Source organism: Mesitornis unicolor, unplaced genomic scaffold (genome assembly GCF_000695765.1).
Source record: "Mesitornis unicolor isolate BGI_N332 unplaced genomic scaffold, ASM69576v1 scaffold5059, whole genome shotgun sequence".
In the NCBI taxonomy this organism is placed as follows: Eukaryota; Metazoa; Chordata; class Aves; order Mesitornithiformes; family Mesitornithidae; genus Mesitornis; species Mesitornis unicolor.
In genome coordinates this window covers 3,476-26,298 of record NW_010209112.1, presented here as the reverse complement: position 1 = coordinate 26,298, position 22,823 = coordinate 3,476, and the positions used below count along the sequence as shown (strand labels likewise).

At 35.3% G+C, this 22,823-nt stretch overlaps 1 protein-coding gene across 1 annotated transcript in view; it reads right to left on the bottom strand.

The window, feature by feature from the left end:
• LOC104547177 (AP-3 complex subunit beta-1-like) overlaps positions 1–19,972 on the bottom strand; it is a gene marked incomplete at both ends in the record, with an annotated part of 41,197 nt that extends 21,225 nt beyond the window's left edge. The window contains 7 exons of the mRNA XM_010192763.1: positions 3,803–3,912; positions 10,923–11,055; positions 11,969–12,031; positions 13,578–13,649; positions 13,729–13,783; positions 17,558–17,655; positions 19,811–19,972. Coding sequence (XP_010191065.1) covers positions 3,803–3,912; positions 10,923–11,055; positions 11,969–12,031; positions 13,578–13,649; positions 13,729–13,783; positions 17,558–17,655; positions 19,811–19,972 — 693 coding nt within the window. The remainder of the gene's footprint in view (positions 1–3,802; positions 3,913–10,922; positions 11,056–11,968; positions 12,032–13,577; positions 13,650–13,728; positions 13,784–17,557; positions 17,656–19,810) is intronic.
• Between the last annotated feature and the right edge of the window lie 2,851 nt (positions 19,973–22,823).

Here is a 22,823-nt window from a genome sequence, read left to right as displayed (position 1 = left end):
AAAGGCAGACAGACTCAGGAAAGTGAGATAAAAAGTACAAAACAAGTAATATTATTATGTCACTGCAAAAAATTTCTCCTTCATACTTTGACTGCTGTGTGCACTTCTGGTCACCTCACTTCAAAAACCACACAAGTATCAGGAAAGACAAAAAGAAGGTGGAAAGGCTGACCAGAGGTACAGAATATGAGGAGAGATTAGAATTTTCAGATTAGTAAACATGGTGATGTGGATAGCAAACTGAAGCTTCCAGTCAGTGGCTGAAAAGGTACATTGTAGCTGCATCACAATGGACTTGCTCTTATTTTTGAATTCCTCTCCCTAAAGCACAAGGTTTTGCTGCTGCTGAAGATCAGACTACTTTATTAAGAGGATTTCTGGACTCAACCACTATCATCCTTCTTTAAGTGGCTCCTTTCCATGCATATTTTTACGCTCCAGTGACTCTAAAAAATACACACACAAAACTAATTACCTCAGGGTGAACACCTAGCACGAAAGAAGACTGCTTAGATCTTTCACCCACCACTTACTAAATTATAAAGCATGATGATGTTATTAACACATTAACAGACAAATAGAAACACTTCTATGATTGTAAAAAAAAAAGGGAGGTTTAAAGAGATCCAATTATTCTCTTGTTTAATATCGGTAGAACACAATCAGACGTACATTTCTCAATTACAACTTTAGATGTGAGTGGAGGAAAGGAGCTGGAATACAGCTAGCAGCTAGATCAAGCTGTACTATGCACAGGTGTAGGTACTCAACAAATATCAGACAAAATAGATCTCATAAATTTTTGCTTGAGCACAACTAAAGATAAAAGTTTGAGTTACAATTACACCATATAAAAGCATAGGAAGAAAAATAAGCACTCTTTTCAGATTTGCAAGAAACAATCAATTAAAGAGCAAACTGAAATGGACCTAGTTCTAAGTTTTACTGTAAATGAGAGTCAGTGGTCTGCAAGAGCTTAGTAGTTTTCAATTGAACTTCCTAGTATTTCTTAAGAGTTAGCCAGACATATTTAGCTTATTATCTATTCCACCACTTTCTAAATGGCTTCTATAGATGAAGACAAGAGCAAAGACAAGAATGAAGACAAGAACAGGTAAATTTCAGATTGGACGACTTGAGAGAAACACTGCTATGAGAGATTTTTAGGCATCTCATCACTGACAATCACAATCTCAAGCTAACATAAGTGAAATTTGTAATAACCTGAATGAAATAAATTAAGCCACCAACCTCAAAACATACTGCATTCGGTTTACACCAATTTTGTTTATTTTAATGGCCAAGTGTTCACCATTTACCTAAACTAAACCATGACAGAACAATCAAAAAGTTCATTTTTTACCGTAAGTGCTTTTCTATTCAATTGTATTTAATACTATTATGTCTTGGTTGTGTTTTACATAGTATTAAATTAATTTCAACTCTTTGGAAGTACCAAAGAATTTCTTTTCCCATACTCTCCCACCCTCCAGTTTCTTTCAAGTTCATTCAAAACTGTATCATTTGCCTACTTCTCCTATGTCCAAATTCAGGATGTCCTTTAAAGACAGTGGTATGCACAGAGGAGTAGTGCAGGTCCCTTAACTTTCAATCCCAATTTAAAAATTAGCCCAGAAATACTTTCCCCAACAGAAAAGGCCAGGGAAAAAAAATCTGTGTAAAATATGTATGTACAAGAGAGTGTGTGTGTGTGCGCGCGTGTGTGCGCGTGTATTGTATATCAATGTAATAAGGGTCAGGAATTCTTGCACTATGTCTCTATGTCTTAAAGCAGACAAAAAAAAGGCAACTGCACTACATCTACTCACAACCACTCTTGCCATAGTAAGTAATAGTCAATGTTTAACATACATGTGCAGATCTCAGGAATTCCAGTAATACTTTATTAAATGTCAACATTTCAAACTCAGATACTCAGTAATTACATAATCCAAACATCACCTTTTAAACATGTGAAAATATGCTTATCCTTTTCAGAAGTGTTTGAAGGGGTTGGGAGGTTGGACTGGATAACATTTAAAGGTCCTTTCCAACCAAAACCATTCTGTGAATCTTAGAAGCAATATATCCATTTTCAAACATAATAGGTTCAAACTATTTTAGGTTAATGATATGGCATTTAAATTATATATAGGAACTTCTTCTGAATTTATTCTTTAATTCAATGTGCTAAACATACTAAGGAAGATAAATTTCTGGCAGTTATTAAAAAAATACAGGGAAAAAAGTAAAACAACATGTACAACAATTATCTTGGAGAGCTTACAGCAACACTATCACTGCTTCCTTCTCAAATAAGAAGCATCATTCAGATTCAGATTTCGATTTTTAGCTTATTCCTATGACTGCTTTGTTTCACAGGCTGTTCCTCTACTACTCACTATTTTCTGATATTCTGTACAACCTCATTACTGGAGAGCATAAGTACATCAAAGTAATTCAGGTAATGCATTGCGTTTTTCCTTTTACCTCTTTGTTCAACTTAAAGAAGTATTTTCTTTTAAAAATAATTCCTTGTATTTAAAACTTTAAATATTTGCTTATAAGTATTGATGGTATGAAAAAGCTATGAAACCCTTCTAAGTGTTAAACAGTAATTTAAAATTGACTATTTTCTCTTGTACAATATGCGAAATAAGACGACAAACTCATTTGGCGATATGCCAGATGTATATAATAACATACACATGAGATTGCAATTATCAATCAAAATATTGCCCAAGTTTTCTGAAAACACTATTATTATAAAATTTATAATGATTATTATAAAATAGGTAATAGTTATTTGATATGTAATTAGCGGCAGTATTTTATAGCCTCTTTTGATTCTAGTTATGAGCAATCCAGTAGGATTATATTTTCTTTACATCAGTTATGAAGTTTGATCATCAGCTCTTAGCAGACAAAGATTTATTTGTTTAATCTGTTTGGTAAGCATGAACTGAGAAGACCCCATTTCCTCTTTCTTTTAATATTCCAAACTCTGCCAAATTCAACTATGGAAAATGTGCAATTATACCAAACTGAACAGTCCTATTCATAGCATCTACAGAAAAATAATAATTGGCAGATAAAATTCTGTCACTTTTTGGGTATAATGCAATAGGCAGCTAATTGTCTTCAGTCCTACACTATAATTTAAGGTAAACCACTAAATATTTTACCAATAACTGGGACTGTGAGGAGAATTTGGGATGTAAACATTGACATACCTAAATGTAAATTTAATCTAAGGATAGACAATAGGCAATAATGCAAATTTTACTGTTAAATGCCACAGAATCCTAAGTACCCAGAAGATAAAGAGAGAAACAAGAAACATTGTAACGTACTCACAGCAGTGTGTCTAGCACCATGGAAAGATCAGGTGACTTGCAGAAAGGGAAAAAGATTTAGAATTTTTTTTTTTTAAATCCACCCCAGATCAGTAAGAGAAAAGGCTGAAAATCCTTAAGTGCTACTTTGCCCTTGTTTTCATTTCAACTTACTCCCTCCACATTCTAAACCTGCTATTCATCTTGGCCTAATGGTACTAGCAATATCCAACATTTTCAGGTATCTCTTTCAAAATAGCTTCCCAGATCTAAGCCACAAACTGATGCCAACTGATAGCTTCTATTTCCTCTTCCTTAAGATCATGAAAAATGGTATGTTGTGTCAAAAATAAAAATTTATATTGTATTTCTCTAATCTATCTTTTTCCATTTATGGAAAATTTATGGAGATGCTGTGATTTTTATCAGTCAACAAGGAAAGTAAGACGCTGTGCACAAATACTTACTGTAATGTTATCCAAGAGTTTGGCCATATGCTTAATAATTTCACCATGGTGAGCTGGCTGGTTTTGCAGTAGTTTCTTAATGACAACAACACTTTCAGCCACTACAATTTCTGTTTAAGACAAAACAAATTATTAATTTTAAAAGCATTTATGCAAAAGAAAATGCCATAAAGAATTGATTGTAAAAGAAGTTATCAGCTTTCAAAATATGCTTTGCAGAACTGAATTCTATTTACTTGGCAACAAAGATGTAAACCACTCTAGAAAGTAATACAAGTTCAGCTTCGAAAGGCAAGTAATAAATAGCAAAAAGAGAACAGAAAAATCTTCTGAATGTAAAAATATCCTATTACATACTTCTTTAGAAATAACATTTTAATAAATCTGTACTTTGTATTTTTCCTTTTCAAACTGAGGAACAGCATGAAAAAACATGGTTTTCATTAAATTACGCATATTCACAAGTAATTTGCTGTCTGCATTAGAAATACAAACACTTGTTTAATTTTCAAAATAAACAAACAACATTAAAAGTAACAGCTCATTCATAAAAAAGAAGTATCTAAACATTTCCTTTGCACTTTTCTACCTTCTAAATGGTTTCTCTCAATTCTGTAACCTAATCTCACATTCAAATGAAGCCTTCTAAATAGCATGCTGTTGTAAGATTTATGCCGAAGTCATGTTACAGTAGTTAAGCACTCCAGTCCAAGTAACATTCACAGCCTGATCAACTTGTATGACATGTACAATTCTTGAAGCTGAAAAAAACCCACTGGTGCAGAGGTAAGCTTCTATGCAAGAGCAAACTCATATTGTAAGGAAAGATGAAGGAAAGTCAAACATGGCCAAAGCTGAAACCAAACTGTAAGAGTTCAACATAATACTAATTTTCATTTATACTACTAAAAGAGAGTAACTATTTCTCTTAAACTTTCAATGTTCAAAACAAAGGAAAAAACCAACTATCATTCATTAAACATCACAGAGATACTTCTATGTTTCAAGAGTTCATCTGACACAAAGATCATTCATTCATCATTCAAGCAAGCTGAAGTTTCAAAAAAACTGTATGGGGAAGAGTTTGCTAAATTTTTAAATTTATTTTATTTTATTAGAAAAGCTTCAAACTTCTTTATGAAGAAAGTATTTTTAAAAGCTCTGAGTATGCTTCATTATGCCATAAGCCTCTGAAATGCTTAAATTTTATCTTGCAGCTTCTTGTGTTTATCCAACATGACATCTCAAGTATTTTACCTAGACTAATTTCCTGAAGCAAGGCTGTGTACTTCACATACCTCAAGGTCTTGCCAATCCTACAGATCAGTTAAATTTAGATTGTGTTTTGTCAGATACTAAAATATTAAGACAATTCTCAAAATTTTAAAATTCAATCTGGAATAATTAGAGTAAAAGACATTGTAATAACAATCTTCATTGAGTGTTTTGCGATACTACTTAATAAGGATAATGGTTAACCCAAATAAAACTGAATCCAAAACCTGAGTGGACATGAAGTCATTATTAAAAACATTTGTTCACAATGTAGAACTGATCATGATAAAATGAAATGCAGTAGATGGAATGTCACCATAGGAACTACTTTAATGCAATTTGTGGGAGCAAATTTAAAGGATGTAATCAGAATTGTATGCAAGTAAACTAGTATGGTTCCTTTTACATGAATCTAGATAAGAAAAAAGAAAGTACAAACAAAAGCAGACCCAAAAGGGCTATATAAAATTGGCATTGTGAATGAGCAGTAAATTTAAAAATGTAACTCTGCTAGAATTATCAATAGTACATACAAGACAACGATAAAAGAATTCAAGAATTTCAAACAGAGTGTAAATTAGATCATATCTAAAGGATCATAAAAAGTAAATCAAATCCTTAATATAAAGAGTAGAAGTCATAAAAAATCTGATTAGGAATGACTTTACCAATATTGCAGTGTCCTGGTTTGAACTAAGTAGAACTAATTTTCTATTTAGTGATTTTACTTTTCAGCTCAGTCTCTTCTAAGTGGCTGTACTTGCTGAAACTAACGGCATGTTTTTCCAGACAGTGTGTACTGCTACAAGTGATAGTGCTTGTATGCTCTGTAAACATCACAAGGCCACTGTCTCACCATTGGTGCCATATCTGTATCCACAGGGAGGAGCAGACCCAAAACTGACCAACAAGGTATTCCATCCCACATACGTCATACTCAGTATAAAGCCGAGGGACCACGAGGGTCTTGGCCATTCTCTGTCCTCTGCTCTTTTGCTCTTTCAATGGCCAAAGTTTGAGCGGAACCCTGACAGTTCATCTGCTTCCGATACTGATCTGTGTGTTCCTGAATTCACTTCCTGCATCCTGCTCCCACCTGCTGCTGGGACTTTTCCAGTGCTCTGCTCTGCAGAGCCTCTGGTGATGTAATTGTCACTGGGTGGGGGGTGGGTAGAGGATTTTATATTGGTTTTACATATATATGTATATATTTCATTATGTTTCTATTTCTATCATTATCCTGTAGTATTGGTATTATTGTTTAATTAAATCTGTAGTTTTATTTTCCAACCCATAAAGTCTCTCTTATTCTCTTTTCTCTTCCCTTCTGGGGAGGGGAGAGGGGTTAATAGCGTCTGTCCAGGATTTAGTGGCCAGCCCAGCCCCAAACCACAACATGAAACTACAAGAGGTATCAGGAACTTTTTTTAGTTTTCACAAGTCATAGTAAAAATCTTAGTTTGCTGTTCACTGCTAGTTTTCTTCAAACAATTTTGAAGCCATATGGAAATGACTACTCTTGAGTGGTCACTCAGGATAATCTATGAAGATCCTGAAGACAACTTCTCAAAATCTTAAAATAGATTCAGTCATACAATGTTCCATTTTGCCTAATAATGATGTATATAAAAAATGAAAAATATAGTGAACAGTAACTCGAATTACAGACTTTCATAATTGAGAATTTGGCCTTCTTTTAACAGAAACTCAGAAAAAGACCTTAGCAAAGACTGAATTACCAGTAAACATTCAAATGCTGCATTCTGAAATACTACATTTGACATCATTGATGTTGAGTCAAATTTCTTCCACTTGCATTAACTGATACTTGCAGAAACTAAAACATGCAACTGAAGACTAATTTATCTATACTTTGTCTATCATTTGTACAATCACTATTTCTAAGAGTAGCAAAACTGTATGAACTGTTTTTGGAAGGAATAAACCAATTGAATCTCGTAGTAAGGTTGTACAAGTAATTAAACGCACCCTCAGCAAATTTGTAGATGACACCAAGCTGAGTGGCGTGACTGATACACTTAAGGGACAAAATGGCATTCAGAAAGACTTGGAGAAGCTCAAGAAGTGGGCCCAGGTGAACCTTATGAGGTTCAATGAGGCCAAGTGCAAGGTCCTGCACCTGGGTCAGATCAATGCCCAGTATCAATACCAGCTGGGGGATGAAGGGATTGAGAGCAGCTCTGAAGAGGAGGACTTTGAGGTGTTCACTGGTGAGAAGCTTAACATGAGATGCCAATGTGTGCCCACATCCCAGAAAAATCAACTCTGTCCCGGGCTGCATCAAAAGAAGCATGACCAATAGTTGAGGAAGGTGATTCCACCCCTCTGCTCTGCCCTGGTGAGACACCACCTGGAGTATGGTATCCAGCTCCAGTGTCCTCAGCATGAGAAAGACATGGACCTGTTGGAGTGGGTCCAGATGAGGGCCACAAAAATAATCAGAGGACTGGAACACCTCTACTATGGGGAAAGGCTGAGAGAGTTGAAATTGTTCAGCCTGGAGAAGAGAAGGCTGGGAAGACCTTACTGTGGCCTTTCCATATTTAAAGGGGGCTTATAAGAAAAATGGGGACAGACTTTTTAGTAGGGCCTGTAATGATGGGACGAAGGGTAAAGGTTTTAAACTAAAAGAGGGTAGATTCAGACTAGGTGTTTTTGGTTTTTTGTATGTGTGCTTTTTTGTTTGTTTGTTTTGTTTGTTTGTTTTGGTTTTTTTTACACCTTCAGAGTGGTGGAAGACTGGAACAGATTGCGCCGTGAGGTGATAGATGCCCCATCCCTGGAAACTGAATGTTGGCCAGATTGGACTGGGCTCTGAGCAACCTGATCTAGTGAAAGGTATCCTTGCCCATGGCAGGGGGCTTGGACTAGATGACCTTTAAAGGTCTGTTCCAACCCAAACCATTCTATGGTTCTATGATTATTTGGGGTATTAGGTTATGCAAATGCTTAAAACTTAAGTTAAAAGGCAATTATGAGAGCTAAGTATCCAGACAAATATTAAGTTTCTGCTTTTCATAACTGCCTGAAGTCTAAGCTTTAACTGCTTAATTTTTCCACCTTTGTAATATAAATAACAGAATTCTGAAACCACATTATACACATAAATGGGATGCTACAAGGAGTTGGTTTTCTTTTTTCTTACTATCATTCTAGAAGTAATTCCAAAAGATAGGTAGTTACCTAACATATTAGTTGTTCCAGTGACTTTAGACTGTTCAAATTTCAATAGATTGGTAGAAAAAATTTCTTTGAGCTATACATCCTACTATTGTGTTTACATTCTCTATTATTCATAACCTGCAACTTTCAACAGAAAATTAAAGTCAGCCATCTAAGAAAAACTTGCAGGATCTCTAGTCTTTGCAGTATAGACAGACAAAAGAGACTACCTCTAATGCCATCTGTCTCTAACATCTAAAATGGCTTTTATGTCATAGTGGGGCCAGTGGTCAGTTCAAATTATCAAGGCAATTTCTTAAAGGAAATACATCAGTCAAATGCCAAAAGTCACATCAAAGAGCCAAAACAACTTTCTTCTTGTACTTCCTTCAGCAGACAAGGAAGGAAAATAATTTTAAGCCCTCAATATGGCTTCCAGAAACAAGGCTCTGGGGAAGTTGAGAACAGCTCTTGAAATTTTCTTTGTGTATTTATGAGTGTTTGTTAAAAGTCAAATATCCCCTACTCAGGAAAGCTGGAGGCTATGGTAAAAAAACCCCATTTGAATCACAGAAGCACATACAGAAACTAGAAAGTTCAAATGATGACACACTCAAAGAGCTCTGCAAAGAATTATCCCAGTTGGACCTGGTTGACTCCTGAAGAGATTGTTTTGCGCAATGACACTGCCTCTCAGCACCCAAGTTCCAAAATTATTAACTACACAGCTCCTGTGGCAGATACAGCCAAGGTATCTTGGCTATTGGGTTGTATCTACAGTAAGGGCTTTTCCAGAAAAAGAGCACAAAATTAGAATGCGGTTTTGCCAAATGCTCATTCTTCAGGATTTTACTTTTTATTTGGTAGAATTAATTTCGTCACTTCTCTTCCACACTACAGTAAACTCCCCATAATAAGAAAACATAGCAGAGAAAGCAGAGACAACTGCTTTCAGGGACCTTAGAACCTGCTAGACTTATCAGCTTGGCTTCACTCTATGCAAATGCAGCAGAACGGCTTGCACGCTTTGAACAACCATGGAAAAAGGAACATGGCAAACAGACTGCTTGCAGACTGTAGGGGTGACAGTTGGAGGAAAGCAAGATTAGCCAAGACTCTTATTTTCCTATACACGTTAAATCTCTCTTTTCTCCCTTAGCATGCTAAAAACTCTTTTTTATGTTCAGTAAGTTGTGACTATTTTCAGAATAGAAGCTATGATAAAAGAAAAAAAGACTTTTCCTCTTACCTTGGTTCCTTCCTAGTAAAAAGAAAAACCAAGCAAGAAAATGTAAAGAAGGATTATTAAGTAACAAACTCAGTATTCTGAAGTGATAGTTTTATTATTTTATCCAAGACAAAAAAAAAGGCAATGTATACATGCTAAAAGGAGCGTACTGACCTAGAGGAATATTGCTATTAATTCTTAAGCAGAATCAAGGAAGCTTGAATTTTTAACATCTTAATCGTTGAATGTAATATAAAACGGTATATTATGCAGACATGGCCTTGTAACACAACATGGCAAGATATTTTAAGCACAGCTGATAACCAGAAAAGCATAAAGGGACATAAGGTCTGGAGCACTAGGAAATTTCAGTTACATATGTTAAAACTACCAAGCTATACACTGAGGCCTCTCAGGAATTTCTGATATAAGGTGAAGTGGGAGAAAAGAAGGATTATTATTTCATAAATCAAGTACAAGAAAGCTCTGAGTATATCCGTGTATCATGATGACTATGAGCCAGAAAAGTGATGTCCCTAATAAAGGCCTTAGTAGGGCTACCATGAAAAATATGTCCACTAGATAACAGAGAGGAATTAATCCTGCTTTTCAAAGCTTAGAGTAGATCTCACCTGTGTTCTCTGAACAATGCTGCTCCAGACCATGCCAAAATCATGCTTTTCCTTCTTCCTGAGAAGAATTATTTTTAACTACATCTTTCTTAACTCTATTTCCAATATTTAACCATATTCATGTAGGCTATAAAATAATCTTCCAATTCTCTTATTGATTTCCTTCTATACAATATTCATAGGTAACTAGTCAGAATATAGAATATTATGAGGTATTGATATACAGTGCTGCTATATCCTATTTTATTTTATTTGCTCCTTGTTGTGTTCTTTAGTGACTAGCAACTCTGTTTCACTATATAAAAATAACAGGAGACTAGATTACAAAATCAAGCCAAATTTGGGGCCGTTTATCCTAAAACTCTTTAAAGTGCTTTTTCAGTTAGACATTGATGCATTGAGAAAAAAAACAAACATTCCAAGCTTTCAGCACCCTCTACAGGCTAACTGTTTTGATGCAACTAAACATACAACAGCAAAACTACTGCCATGATAATCACAACAGCACACTTACATAACTACAGCATTTTGAGAAAAAACAAGTAAGTGCAATTGCAGGCCACAAGCAAATTATTTCACTAACAAAAGACAAAATAGGTACTCAGTGATTATAAGAGCCTTTTGAAGTGCTTCAAACAAAAAGCAGCAGCAGAATCACTATTTTTATGCAGTCATGTCAGCTAAATTATTATAAAAGTCAACTCCCATATACTTTTTAACATGTTCTCTTCTGTGTGGTTTTCATTAAGAAAAAGATTCATGTAATCAGCCACTTAGAAAACAAACAGAACATTTAGCTTACCATCCCTGTTGGACAGCAAACATACAAGTCCGTTAAGGCATGTGTCAGTCACTTCAGAGATGTTAGTTGCACATCTGCCTATAGCCTGAATTGTAGCTGCAGCAAACTGCTTATCTTGGCTTTTCACGTAAGTCTAAGGAAACAGAATTTTCATTAGTCAATACACAAGTCTTGTCAATCAAAGACTTACCATATTATCTTCGTAAAACTGACACACCATATAATAAATTAAATCTAGAAAGCTACATTGCATATTAGAAGTTATACTTTTTTCACCTCATTGTCATTTTTAGATTACATTTTCTTGCCAGCTTTGGTCCCCTGTGGCCATGTGAATCTCTGATTTCAAGAAAGCTTGGGGCAGGGGGCAATTACCCAAAAAACAGCAATTAGTTTACGTGCAAGATTGGAGGAGTTGGTGAGATTTCTCTTCAGACAGGTTTCAGTTCATTTAACCAGGACCATCTGTGAAACTATGAATAACCTACCTGCCTGAGAACCAGTACCTTTCAGAGAAATCCAGCCAGAGAACTGAAGCAATGAAAATAGATGTCATAAGCAAAGAGGAAAGAAAGGACAGACACTGTTTCACAATGTAGGCAGAACACCTTCCTGATACATACACAGATATTGGAGGTAACACTACTTCATCAAATGACTTAGAGAAATGAGGCTTGGCAATAAAATGCTACTGGCCAAATATTGCTGAAATCAGGATCTTATCATCTAGTGACTTACAGTGTCAGTCAAGTTAGTAAAATTAATTTTAAAGAATTTGGAGTAACTGAGTTTTTCTCCTAACTTTTTTTTTCCTGGTAGCAGGAAGAAGAGGGAGTAACAAAACATTGAAACATATTTCCACGTATAAAGAACACTATTACCCATTATGATGTGAGACAGTTTCATTTCCATTGCAAGAATATTTTATCCTGGAAAAGACTTTAACTTGAAAAATTTAAGACTGAAAATCTAGGTGAAATATCCAATAATGGCAATTGGCAATCAGAGAGCATTTCAAGCAAGAAAGAATGCACTTTTGCACAAACCTGAAATTCTCGAAGCAGAGTTGATATGTTGGCTTCATTTGCCAAATTTGTCAAGATTTCAAGCTACAAGAAAAAAAAACCCGAGATATTTTATCAAAAGCTACAATACATATTACAAGCAGTACTACCCAAACTATAATTTATTGTATATAAATAAAAGATAATACTAAAAATACTACTTGGAAGTCAATAGAGTATACCAGATTTCAGTATAAACTGGTAGCAGTATTGCACTCAGGAAGAATATTCCCTGTGCAACTACATGCAAGCTTTTCAGAACAGGACTCTAGTGTTCAGTGATGCATCTCCTACAAACTCCAGCTTTAGTGTTGCAATGCATATCAAATGGGCTTGAGATACTTCCGGTAGCATGGTTTTCAATGTGATATAACAGGACCTAGTGTGTAAGAACCATGTGACACCATAAGAAGAAATAACAGAAAGCACAATTGCAGCTGGGGAGAAATAAAGTGTCCATTATATTCAAGTGAACGGCAGTAAGGACCTTTAAATTCACGAAAGAAACAGTTGCATCTATGAGACTCCTCAGATCTTAATCAAGAATCAGCATCAGACCCTGAAAGGCCTCTTTGTTCCTGGTGAACAAAAGGATGATATACAACACTGCATACATTGTTAAAACGCTGTGCTTCTAGGCTTTTTTAACTTTGAAGAAGAAATAATTCCAATACAATCGGAATAAGGTTGTCCTAGGTTTTTCAGCTACCAAGAAAGAACTGAGACAATGAAAGGAAAAAACACAATTTCTACTTCTCCACCTCTTCACCATTGTATTATGAATTAATATGGGAATTTAAATACATTGACTTTCAATTACTTCAGGAGTTCATTAGTCAGTAATGTTCTGGATAACACTAAGTCTTACTAGTACTCCTAACAGTTTTCATAATCATTAAATGTGTGGAAGATCATTCTTGCCTCCAACTGCCTCAAATTTAGATTTAATAATTAGACTTAGATTTAATGATGACTAATAAAAATATGATGGGTTGGGCATATAATAGACAATTTTTAGCTAATGTTTTGTCAAGGATTTCACATCTTTGAAAGACTAAGAATAGAGAAAACAAGAAGACAGCCTAAAACATGCATTGACATATGGTCTTGAGGAAAGCCTGAAGTACTTCTCATGTCGAATGCTGACTTCAAAGGCAATTTGGGACTGACCTACTTTTTTCAGGGAAACATACTTAAAGTTATTTTTAAGCTAAAAATATCAAAGACTGTGTGATTTCACTTCTCTTCATTTGAGAAGATTCCTCCTCCCATGGAAACAAACTCTAAATGTCTGAATAGCTGGTCAGATAAAAATAGGAATGCTCTGTATCACTGTAAGGTACCAAAAGCTGCAGTGGAAAACACAGACCATCTGCCATCTACAACATGGTAACATGAGAACTTTCAGATAGCTTGACAAGCCTGAGGGACACTTGTGGACATAAACTAAAAGCCACAACTCTACACTTCTTAGTGGAAAAAAAGGAACAGCACAGAATGATGTTTGTCTTATCAATGCAAGAAAAAAATTTACCTTCCTGTTGCAAACTTATTTGTCCAGCAGTATAGACGAATTAGCTTTTAAACTCACCTTCAGTGTTTTGATCATTGTTGGATCAGTTGATCTAACATAGAAACTCTTCAGATAAGGTTCAAACATGCCCTGAAAAGCAGGATATATTTAAGTATCTTGCCTGTGCTCCATCTAAAATGTGATTTAGAAAATTCTAAATAGGGTATACCTTTCTCTGAATTGACATAGTGGCAATGTTTTGCAGAACAATATACTGCACCTCCCTAGAATTTGAAAAGAAAAACAATAGTTATTCTGCAAAATTACAGATCCATAGAATAATGCAACGTGGCAAAGAAAGTCCAATTCTATTTGAATCCAAAGTTACTTATGCCTTTGACTTGACACAAGCGTAGAAGGAAAATGCTTATTGCCAACTGCTACAAGTTCATCATCTGCTTCACAGGAAGATGCATGACAAAATCAGTCTCTCATTTTTTAAAAACATTGCAATGCCTCTTGTAGGCCTTGGGTCTTTGTCAAAAAAAAAAAAAGTGTTCAAAACATCACTGTTTCAGGGGATCAGGCCTAGCCAGCATGGGTTCATGAAAGGCAGGTCCTGCTTGACCAACCTGATCTCCTTCTATGACAAGGTAAGTCACCTAGTTGATGAGGGAAGGCTGTGGAAATGGATTTTAGTAAAGCCTTAGACAGTCAACAGCACCCTCCTAGAGAAACTGGCAGCTCATGGCTTAGACAGATTTACTCTTCGCTGGGTCAAACACTGGCTGGATGGCCAAGCAGAGAGAGTTGAGGTGAATGGAGTTAAATCAAGATGGCAGCCAGTCAAAAGTGGTGTTCCCCAGGGCTCAGTGTTGGGGTCCAGTTCTGCTTAATATCTTTAACTATGACCTGTATGAGGGGATTAAACACTCTTTTTGGTACATTTGCAGACGACACCAAATTGGGTGGGAGTGTTGATCTGCTCGAGGGTAGGAAGGCTCTGCAGAGGGACCTGGATAGGCTGCATCAATGGGCTGCAGCCAGTTGTATGAGGTTCAACAAGGTGGAGTGCCAGGTCCTGCACTTCGGTCACAACAACCCCATGCAGCGCTACAGGCTTGGGGATGAGTGGCTGGAGAGCTGCCAGGCAGAAAAGGACCTGGGGGGTTGTTGGTCAACAGCTGACCTAACATGAGCCAGCAGTGTGCCCACACGGCCAATAAGGCCAACAGTACCCTAGCTTGTACCAGGAATAGTGTGGCCAGCAAGAGTAGGGAAGTGATTGTGCCCCTGTACTTGGCACTGGTGAGGCCACACCTCCAATACTGTGTGCAGTTTAGGGCCTATCACTACAAGAAGGACATTGAGGTGCTGTAGCGTGTACAGAGAAGGGCAACAAAGCTGGTGAAGAACAAGTCTTATGAGGAGCTGCTGAGGGAGCTGGGGTTGTTTAGTCTGGAAAAGGGGAGGCTAAGGGGAGACCTTATCACTCTCTACAACTACCTGAAAGGAGGTTGTAGTGAGGTGGGGGTTGGTCTCATCTTCCAAGTAGCAGGCGAATAGAACAAGAGGAAATGGCCTCAAGTTGTGCCAGGGGACGTTTAGGTTGGATATTAGGAAACACTGCTTCACTGAGAGTGGATGAGCACTGGAACAGGCTGCCCACAGAAGTGGTGGAGTCATGATCACTGAAGGTGTTGAAAAAATGTGTAGATGTGGCACTTCGAGACATGGTTTAGTAGACATGGTGGTGTTGCTGGCTTGACAGTTAGACTTGATGATCTTAGAGGTCTTTTCCAGCTTTACTGATTCTGTGATTCTATGATTCTGGCACCTCCAGAAATAGCTCACAGAAACTATATATTTTGCCCACCATCTAGAAACTTAAATATTTCAGCATGACACAGCTGAGAACAAAAACACATAGGCTTTATCTGTAGTGTGGAAATTACTGCATTAGTTACAAGAACAGCTAATCCTTGCACAAGTAGAGAGAATTGCTGCAAGTTTTTTGGTCTTAAAAATGTCATAATAATTCTCAAAAAGGACCAAGGCCTCCTGTAACAGAGTATACACTGGCAGGCATATGAATCTATAAAAAGCAGCACTTTAACATAATATACTTTGTCAAGACAGACAACAGAATTATATAATATTCTAAATACAAAAACACTAAATATGTTTGGAGGATATTCTCATCATTAATGTGTTAGTTAAAAAGTCTCAGCAGGAGTAATGAAAAAGAAATTTGGGTGCTAGTCTAAAGCTTTTAAACTTCAGAGTTTCTGTCACCAATTGCTTAAAACTAAATAATAATTTACACATAATTTTTCTGAACCATAAGTGCTCAAATTCTTTCATGATGCAAATCATACCCTAATAGAGAAATCATCATATCCATTATCTCCTCTTATTCAAAGCTGTCTAATAGCCCTGTGGTAATTACAGCTATTGCTTACAAAGAAAAGTAACAACAGAGAAGTACTTAATATCTTTTAAGCCTATTTTTATGTAATTCTTACATAGGTACATGGAAATAGTTGCACATGATGAACAAAGGCTGGAAATTGCTATGAAATGCTCTTCCAGACACTTTCACTCGTATTAGATTATAGGGTATTTGACATTAATTTAAAGGCCATAGGGACATAACCTCAAGGGCAAACAGCAAAAGCTTATTTCAAAGTGGTTCTAATATCAAAGGTGTTTCACACAGACTTGTAACAGAGAACAAACAAGCCATTCAACATAGGAAAATCAGAAGAATAGTGCTATTTTAGGCACTAGTTGAGGTACAGGAAAGACATGACTCCTCTTATGAAATCTGAGTAAAAATGAACAATAAACAACAGGCAAAAATAATCCTTTCAACCTGTGAGTATGAGTTCAATTCTATATATTACCTGTAGACATGCTAAAAGGCTTTAGCCATTTTACTTATCTTTGTATAAAGAGAATGGGAAGCATACTGTACTATTAAACCAAACACAAAAATAACAGTGATTTATTTTTATCTGAAATAATAGCATGAATAATCTACCAAGCCCACTTTTATTTCACTAGTCTAACTTTTAAATGACAGAGGCATTAGCCATGGGTGAGCTGCAGAAGTTTACAGAGAAAGAGCTCTATGGTGACCAGGCTTATAAAAGTTAAAGCATATCTAAGCAGAGTAATCTTGTCAGACACAACAAAAGCGGCCAACTTCAAAAAATAAATAATTTTCACAATGAAGTTCTAGCCAAAAATATTATATTTAGTTAGAAAGTTATTCTGAAAACACCTTATGTCTCCTATCACCTCTTCAGGGCCTTTCATACAGACACAAGGGAGTTCAAAATTGAAAAACTGAAAGGAAAAAACCCTCACTTTTATGCAGCAAATATTAGCATAATATGCCAAAACTATCAAACAGAAAGAAAAAAAGAGTTTATTATCAATCTTATGAAACACGTGGCCAGTGAGACACTTCAGAGAGGTCACACTGAAGATGATAAAGTCAAAATCAGTTGTTCTGAATGAATTATAAACTTATCTTTAAAACAGACCAAGGATTAAGGAAACATAGGGAATTCACCAGCATGAAGTAGCATTTTTATGAATAATGTTTCTTAGTTTCTTTGTGAACAGTAAGTCTTCATTATAAAGTACAGGAAAAAAAAATACACATCTGAAGAACTCTTTAATGCCTAGCGAGACAGTAAGAAACTCCAATATAATTAAATTTCCAATAACTTCCAGTAATTAAAAAAAATCAATAAACAAAGGGGAAGTGCTAATGTGTTTGCTATTTGTAGGATAACTGGGCAGCCATGAGTCTTCTCAGAATGGAAGTCATAATAAAGAACGAAACAAATGATCACTGGATGCAATACTGAAAATTATGGAATTACTTTAAATGATCCTCATTTGCTGAGTAAAAATTAATACTGCAGGACTATTTAAAAATGAAACTCTCATAGTGCAACAGTTACGTTCTTATAACTAAACAAGTTTATATGAAAACCTCTCACGAAAAAATGGACCTCACAATGTAAAGTACGGACTTGACCTACCTATTACTACGGAGTAAACGCACCAATGACTTAGAAACAATACCAGCTTCAGATTTTGGTGCCAAATGCCAGTACAGTTGTGCAACTGCCATTACCACCTAAACAAAGAACATTTGGAACAACACATTAATTTCAAAATCATTACACAAATCTATCACATTTGCTTCAGACTTGCAGAACTACCAACTCAAAACAAAGTGCATACCCACATTTTTCAAAATCAACAAAGTAGACTGGGGGAACAATAATCAGATGAAAGATATTTTTATTTCTAAAAATCAAAGCTAAGTACATCTCATTTGTCCCAGTATTTATTGTATACTATAAAATATAGAAAGACATACTAAGAGGGACAAAGAGAGAAAAATGTAGGTAATTCAAACTGTAAACATATTGATACCACCCTTAAAAGTCAGTATTGCTAACATCAGCTGTATAAATTACCAAGAAAATACTGTTTAAAACTTCTGCAAAATTTTTGCTTTTATTTTTATTAAATACAGGTACAGTATTACCTATTATTTAGTTTCCATTTAAAATCTTTCATTCTGTTGTTCTATTACACAATTTATAAAATGACAGCTGCCTTTACTGTCAGCTTCTAAAGTCTCAAATCCAACAGAAAGCAAAAATTATAACGTTATATACCAACACCCTGGCCAGCAAAAAGCAGAAGATTAATATATAAACAACTTAAAACATATACTACTGCTTTTTTCTTTTCAAGTTTTCTCATAAGTGAAAGATTTAACTTTATGCTAACCAGTAAGTCATGTCACAGCCTTCCCTACAATACTGTAATGGTTAACTTTCTGTTCAAAATGAAACAAATCATAGAAAAGAGATTCCAAGTAAAGCCATCATTACAACATTTGACTTAGTATCTTACATCTTAGTACTAATGAAACAAAAATTATTATTAAACAATAGCAAATATTTAGAAACATCTAAAGAGGTAACAACTGGAACATTTTTAGCAATATACTACAGGGATCTTTTTTTACAGACAAAAATCTAAAGTCAAAGAGAAAGCAATTTAATTGCTGGTAAATTGTGCAAATGGTACAAAAAGTGGTGTAACAACAACTCAAAGCAGCATGATTTCACTTGACAAACTGCACTTAAACATCTCAGTTAACTGTATGATCAAAAGTTAGAGATCATAAATATGAGAGTCAATACTATATTTAAGAGATACAGAGAAAAAGACTTATGGAATGTGGAAGATAAGCAACAGAACCTGTTTTCAGTGCAGTGTGATGCCAACTATACAAACATTCTTGTTCTTTGCAGGAGATGAGCAATATCACAGACACCGAACAGTGAATATTGCAAAAGGCTGTGCTCTAACAGAATAATTATTGTAAAACTGTATCCAATTTGTTTCCAAAGACTGCTGGCAGGTCATAAATGGTTTTGAAAAGAGTTAGACACTAGTCAGAATCTAGAAATAAGTTGCACTGAATAAACAAATACCTGATCTGTTTAGTTTATCAAGCACAGGTTGGGAGGTGACATAACCATGGTGCAGTAATTGTTTTCACAATGATACGAATATTCATTATCACCGGACCTCTTTTCCTGAAGACCTCTAGGCTTGATTAACAGCACAAACTGAGGTTTGAAATAAAGTTCTGTGATCTGAGTAACATCTCAATGATTCATCATCAGCATGGCTTTTTCCAGTTCTAAAAATTTACCTTCATATTCAAATATCATGGAAATACTGCAGAGCATACTATACTCATGATGTAATAACTATCCTGGAACAAACACTAAGAATCTGACTTAGGTTAACAAATAATTTAGGCATAGAATTGGACATTTTTAAAATGTAAGACTCATGGAAGACATGAGTCTTGATGAATCATACTCAATGAATCAGTAATAACTATGATTTTCTTTGTGAATCTGTACCACCAAAACTGACAGTTTATGCTATCCTAGTTGCTGAGAACTTAAGCACTAAAAGCTAATTAAGGAGTAGTTATCACATTCTATAAAAGCTGGATTCAAATGTACTCATAGTTTCTCTAATATTTTGTTTGTCCTTAGTATCTGGAGCACATATTCCATGCAGTTCAAGTGTTTTACTTAGAATTTCTAAAAAGAAAGAACTACTGTACTTCTACAAGTTACTAGAGAATATTATTACCACTTTTAAAAAGGTTTTACTTTTCAATCTTTTAAATCTTCTAGAAGCATAGATATTTAGTAGTTTGACATTTTAATTAAAAAAAGAATTTGTCATACAGCAGTGTTTCGGCTTTGAAGCAAGGGCTTTGTATTTCGTAACAGCAGCCTGTGATCTGGGTCCATAGTATAGGTGTTTTTCACTTTCCGATCCTTTTCTTTCTGTTCTCTGTCAGATTCAAAGAAATTATTTTCACTACATTCTTCCACCATCTCATCATCCTACCAAAGACAAAATGACAAAAATATACACAGAATTTGAATAAACTGTGGGTTTGTTTTGTTTTGTTTTGTCTTAATTAAGGAGGAAACATACAACAGCATATGCAAGATTTATATGTTTTTCTTAAAAATAGCGATTGGCTCTTCTACCCCATATTGCTCACAATAGTAAATTTACTGATATGAAAAACAGCTTAACAATATATGCAAAGTTTCCTTAGAAATAAGATAAACTGCTAAATAAAATTATCTTCATTAATATTCTATAAGTTAGATTAGGTATGAATATTGGTCTTTTTTGGACTTAAAGCCTATCATTCAAAATCGACATTTCTGAAAATGGTCAGTTGCTTTAAATTCCCTCTCTTTTGAAAACTTAATGCAAATCATGTGCATTCTTCCCTCTCTAGCAACATATAAATTATCTGTGAATAAAAAAATCACAAATGAAGGGACAGGTTTTTTTTCTTAAAAAATTAGATAGGGAAAAGGGTTAGGTATCCTGAGCCTGACCTTCTCTGATGAAGTACAAATGCTTGAGCTGTTTAAATAAAGTTATGAATTATCAACATAATGTCATTTAAAAACCCACAACACACTGAAATAATTCATTAAAGTTTGAGATATTAGTAAATTAGGCCCTTATTTTACTCCAGAAGGCTAAATAAACCGACATAAGGGAATATATCTGATAATGAAACATGATCAATTAAAATGATTAAGATTCCTGATGTGGATCAAAAAAAAAGATAAAAAATAAGATTCAAATTGTTTCATTATGCTTATATTAATTAGCATTAAAGAGTCCACAAACCTAAATTTTTTGAAAGCTAACACAGAAATCATCAAGATTAGATCAAAACAGAATGTCAGGTCCCAGAAGCAATATTAAGAGTACTCAACATTACAAAACCATTTTAAAAAATAAGCTACTGACTTTGTAACTTGTTATATCCAAGTATGTGTCCTTGCTCTCCAAAGTTCTTCCACGTCACTTGGTCACCAGAACACTCAACTAAGACAAAGAGCTCTACTGCGGCTAGCTGGAGCTATTCACATTACAATGGGCTGGCTTGTACCAAACACGAACTGTACCAATAGCTCTGCTTGCCTTTCTCTCTCAAGACTCTGTCCAACTATTTGAAGGAAAATCCAACTCCACACAATGGTTCTAAGAGGATTACTGAAGTTGTATATCCAATTGACAATTTTTAAAAAGACATAATTACTTACAAAAAATTATCTTTTTATTTCTAGCTGGCACTAGCAAAGTGATCAAAAGTGAATGGAAGAATAGCTAGAAATAAAAATAAAGACTTCTTTAATAGGTCTTCAGAAAACTAGGCAAGAGTAACTTCAAATCTTGGTTGCATGCCTTGGTCAAAACTCATGTTAGTGCAAGAGCCCATAAAAGTGCCTTCAGTAGAGGCAGGGGAGAGAGGGAAGAAGTGACAATAAATCAACGTTGGCATTTTATTCTGGTTTTTATTACAGATTGAAAGGACACTGAAAAGAAAACTTTCTTCCACATTTCTTCTCATTTTTATTACTTGTTGCCAACACTGCTCTCAGTGTTTTACAGAATCTGTAGCAAGCTCTAAGATTTCTTATGCTACAGCAACCAAAGTGATTTAATTTGTTTACTTCACTGTTTATACATCTTTGTGGCAGTCATCCTTCTGAACTAAAAACTCAGGGTGCTAAATAAGTACTGGTAACAGAATTCCTCCCCTTGTCTACAGGACAGGCAACTTGAAAGCAAAATTCCTGACCTCAGTGCATCTCAATCCCACACTGAAGCGGCTTCCTCTAACAGAAGGAGGATAGATAATTCAATCTTCATTGATTCAGTCTTTAGTATCCCTGCCTTGACTGCTAGCAGGCATGCACATCAGTACTACTGAACTCAACAGGAATACAGAGTCGGAAATTGTATTTAATTCATTAATCACTGTTGTGAAGAAACAGCCTGAGCTCTCACATTTCTTTTTTGTAAAAGAATTGTTTGTTAGAAATATACTTGGAGCAGAGTTCCAAATTAATATAAAGCAACCTATGCAACTTATGAAAACATTTTTAATTTAAATCCCATTATAGACTTTATGTTGAATCGCTTTCTTCATATCCCCAAAGCAGAAGTATTAATATGGGCTTTTCTGACAGTCATGTATTTTACTGCAATCTTAGAATATTTCTCTTCTCCCAGATCTGTTGAGATCTGGTTAGAAATAATTACATTCCAGACAAAGGATGATGATGACACACAGGGAAATAAGTTTAATGAACTGAAATTCATTAAAATCAAGTTGATGAAGTACAAATTAGTCAGAATTTGTAGTCACAAGGACCTTACGAAGACAAAGAGAATACGTAATACTGCAAGACTTGCACATAACCATGAAATGGAAAGCAAAGTACTCAGTAAAGGAGCCAGGAGATTTTAAAGATAAAAATTGCAGGGTTCTTAGTGTGCAAGAATTGTTGTTTCAAATTCTATTAATCATCCCTCTTATAGAGAGGATTTACTAGGAAACACGAAAACATTCAATTACTTGCAACACCTTAAGCTTCAACCTGAACTGCTGACTATACCACTGCTACAGAGACAACAGCATCCTTAGAATCACAGAAACATTCAGGTTGGAAAAGATCCTTACAGTCACTGAGTCCAAGCATTTATCTAACAATGCCAAGTCCACCACTAAACCATATTTCTAAGTGCCACATATCTTTTAAATACCTCCAAGGATGATGATTCCACCACTGCTCTGGGCAGTCTGTTCCAATGCTTGATAACTCTCTTTCAGTGAAGATTTTTTTCCTAATATCCAATCTAAACCTCCCCTGGCAC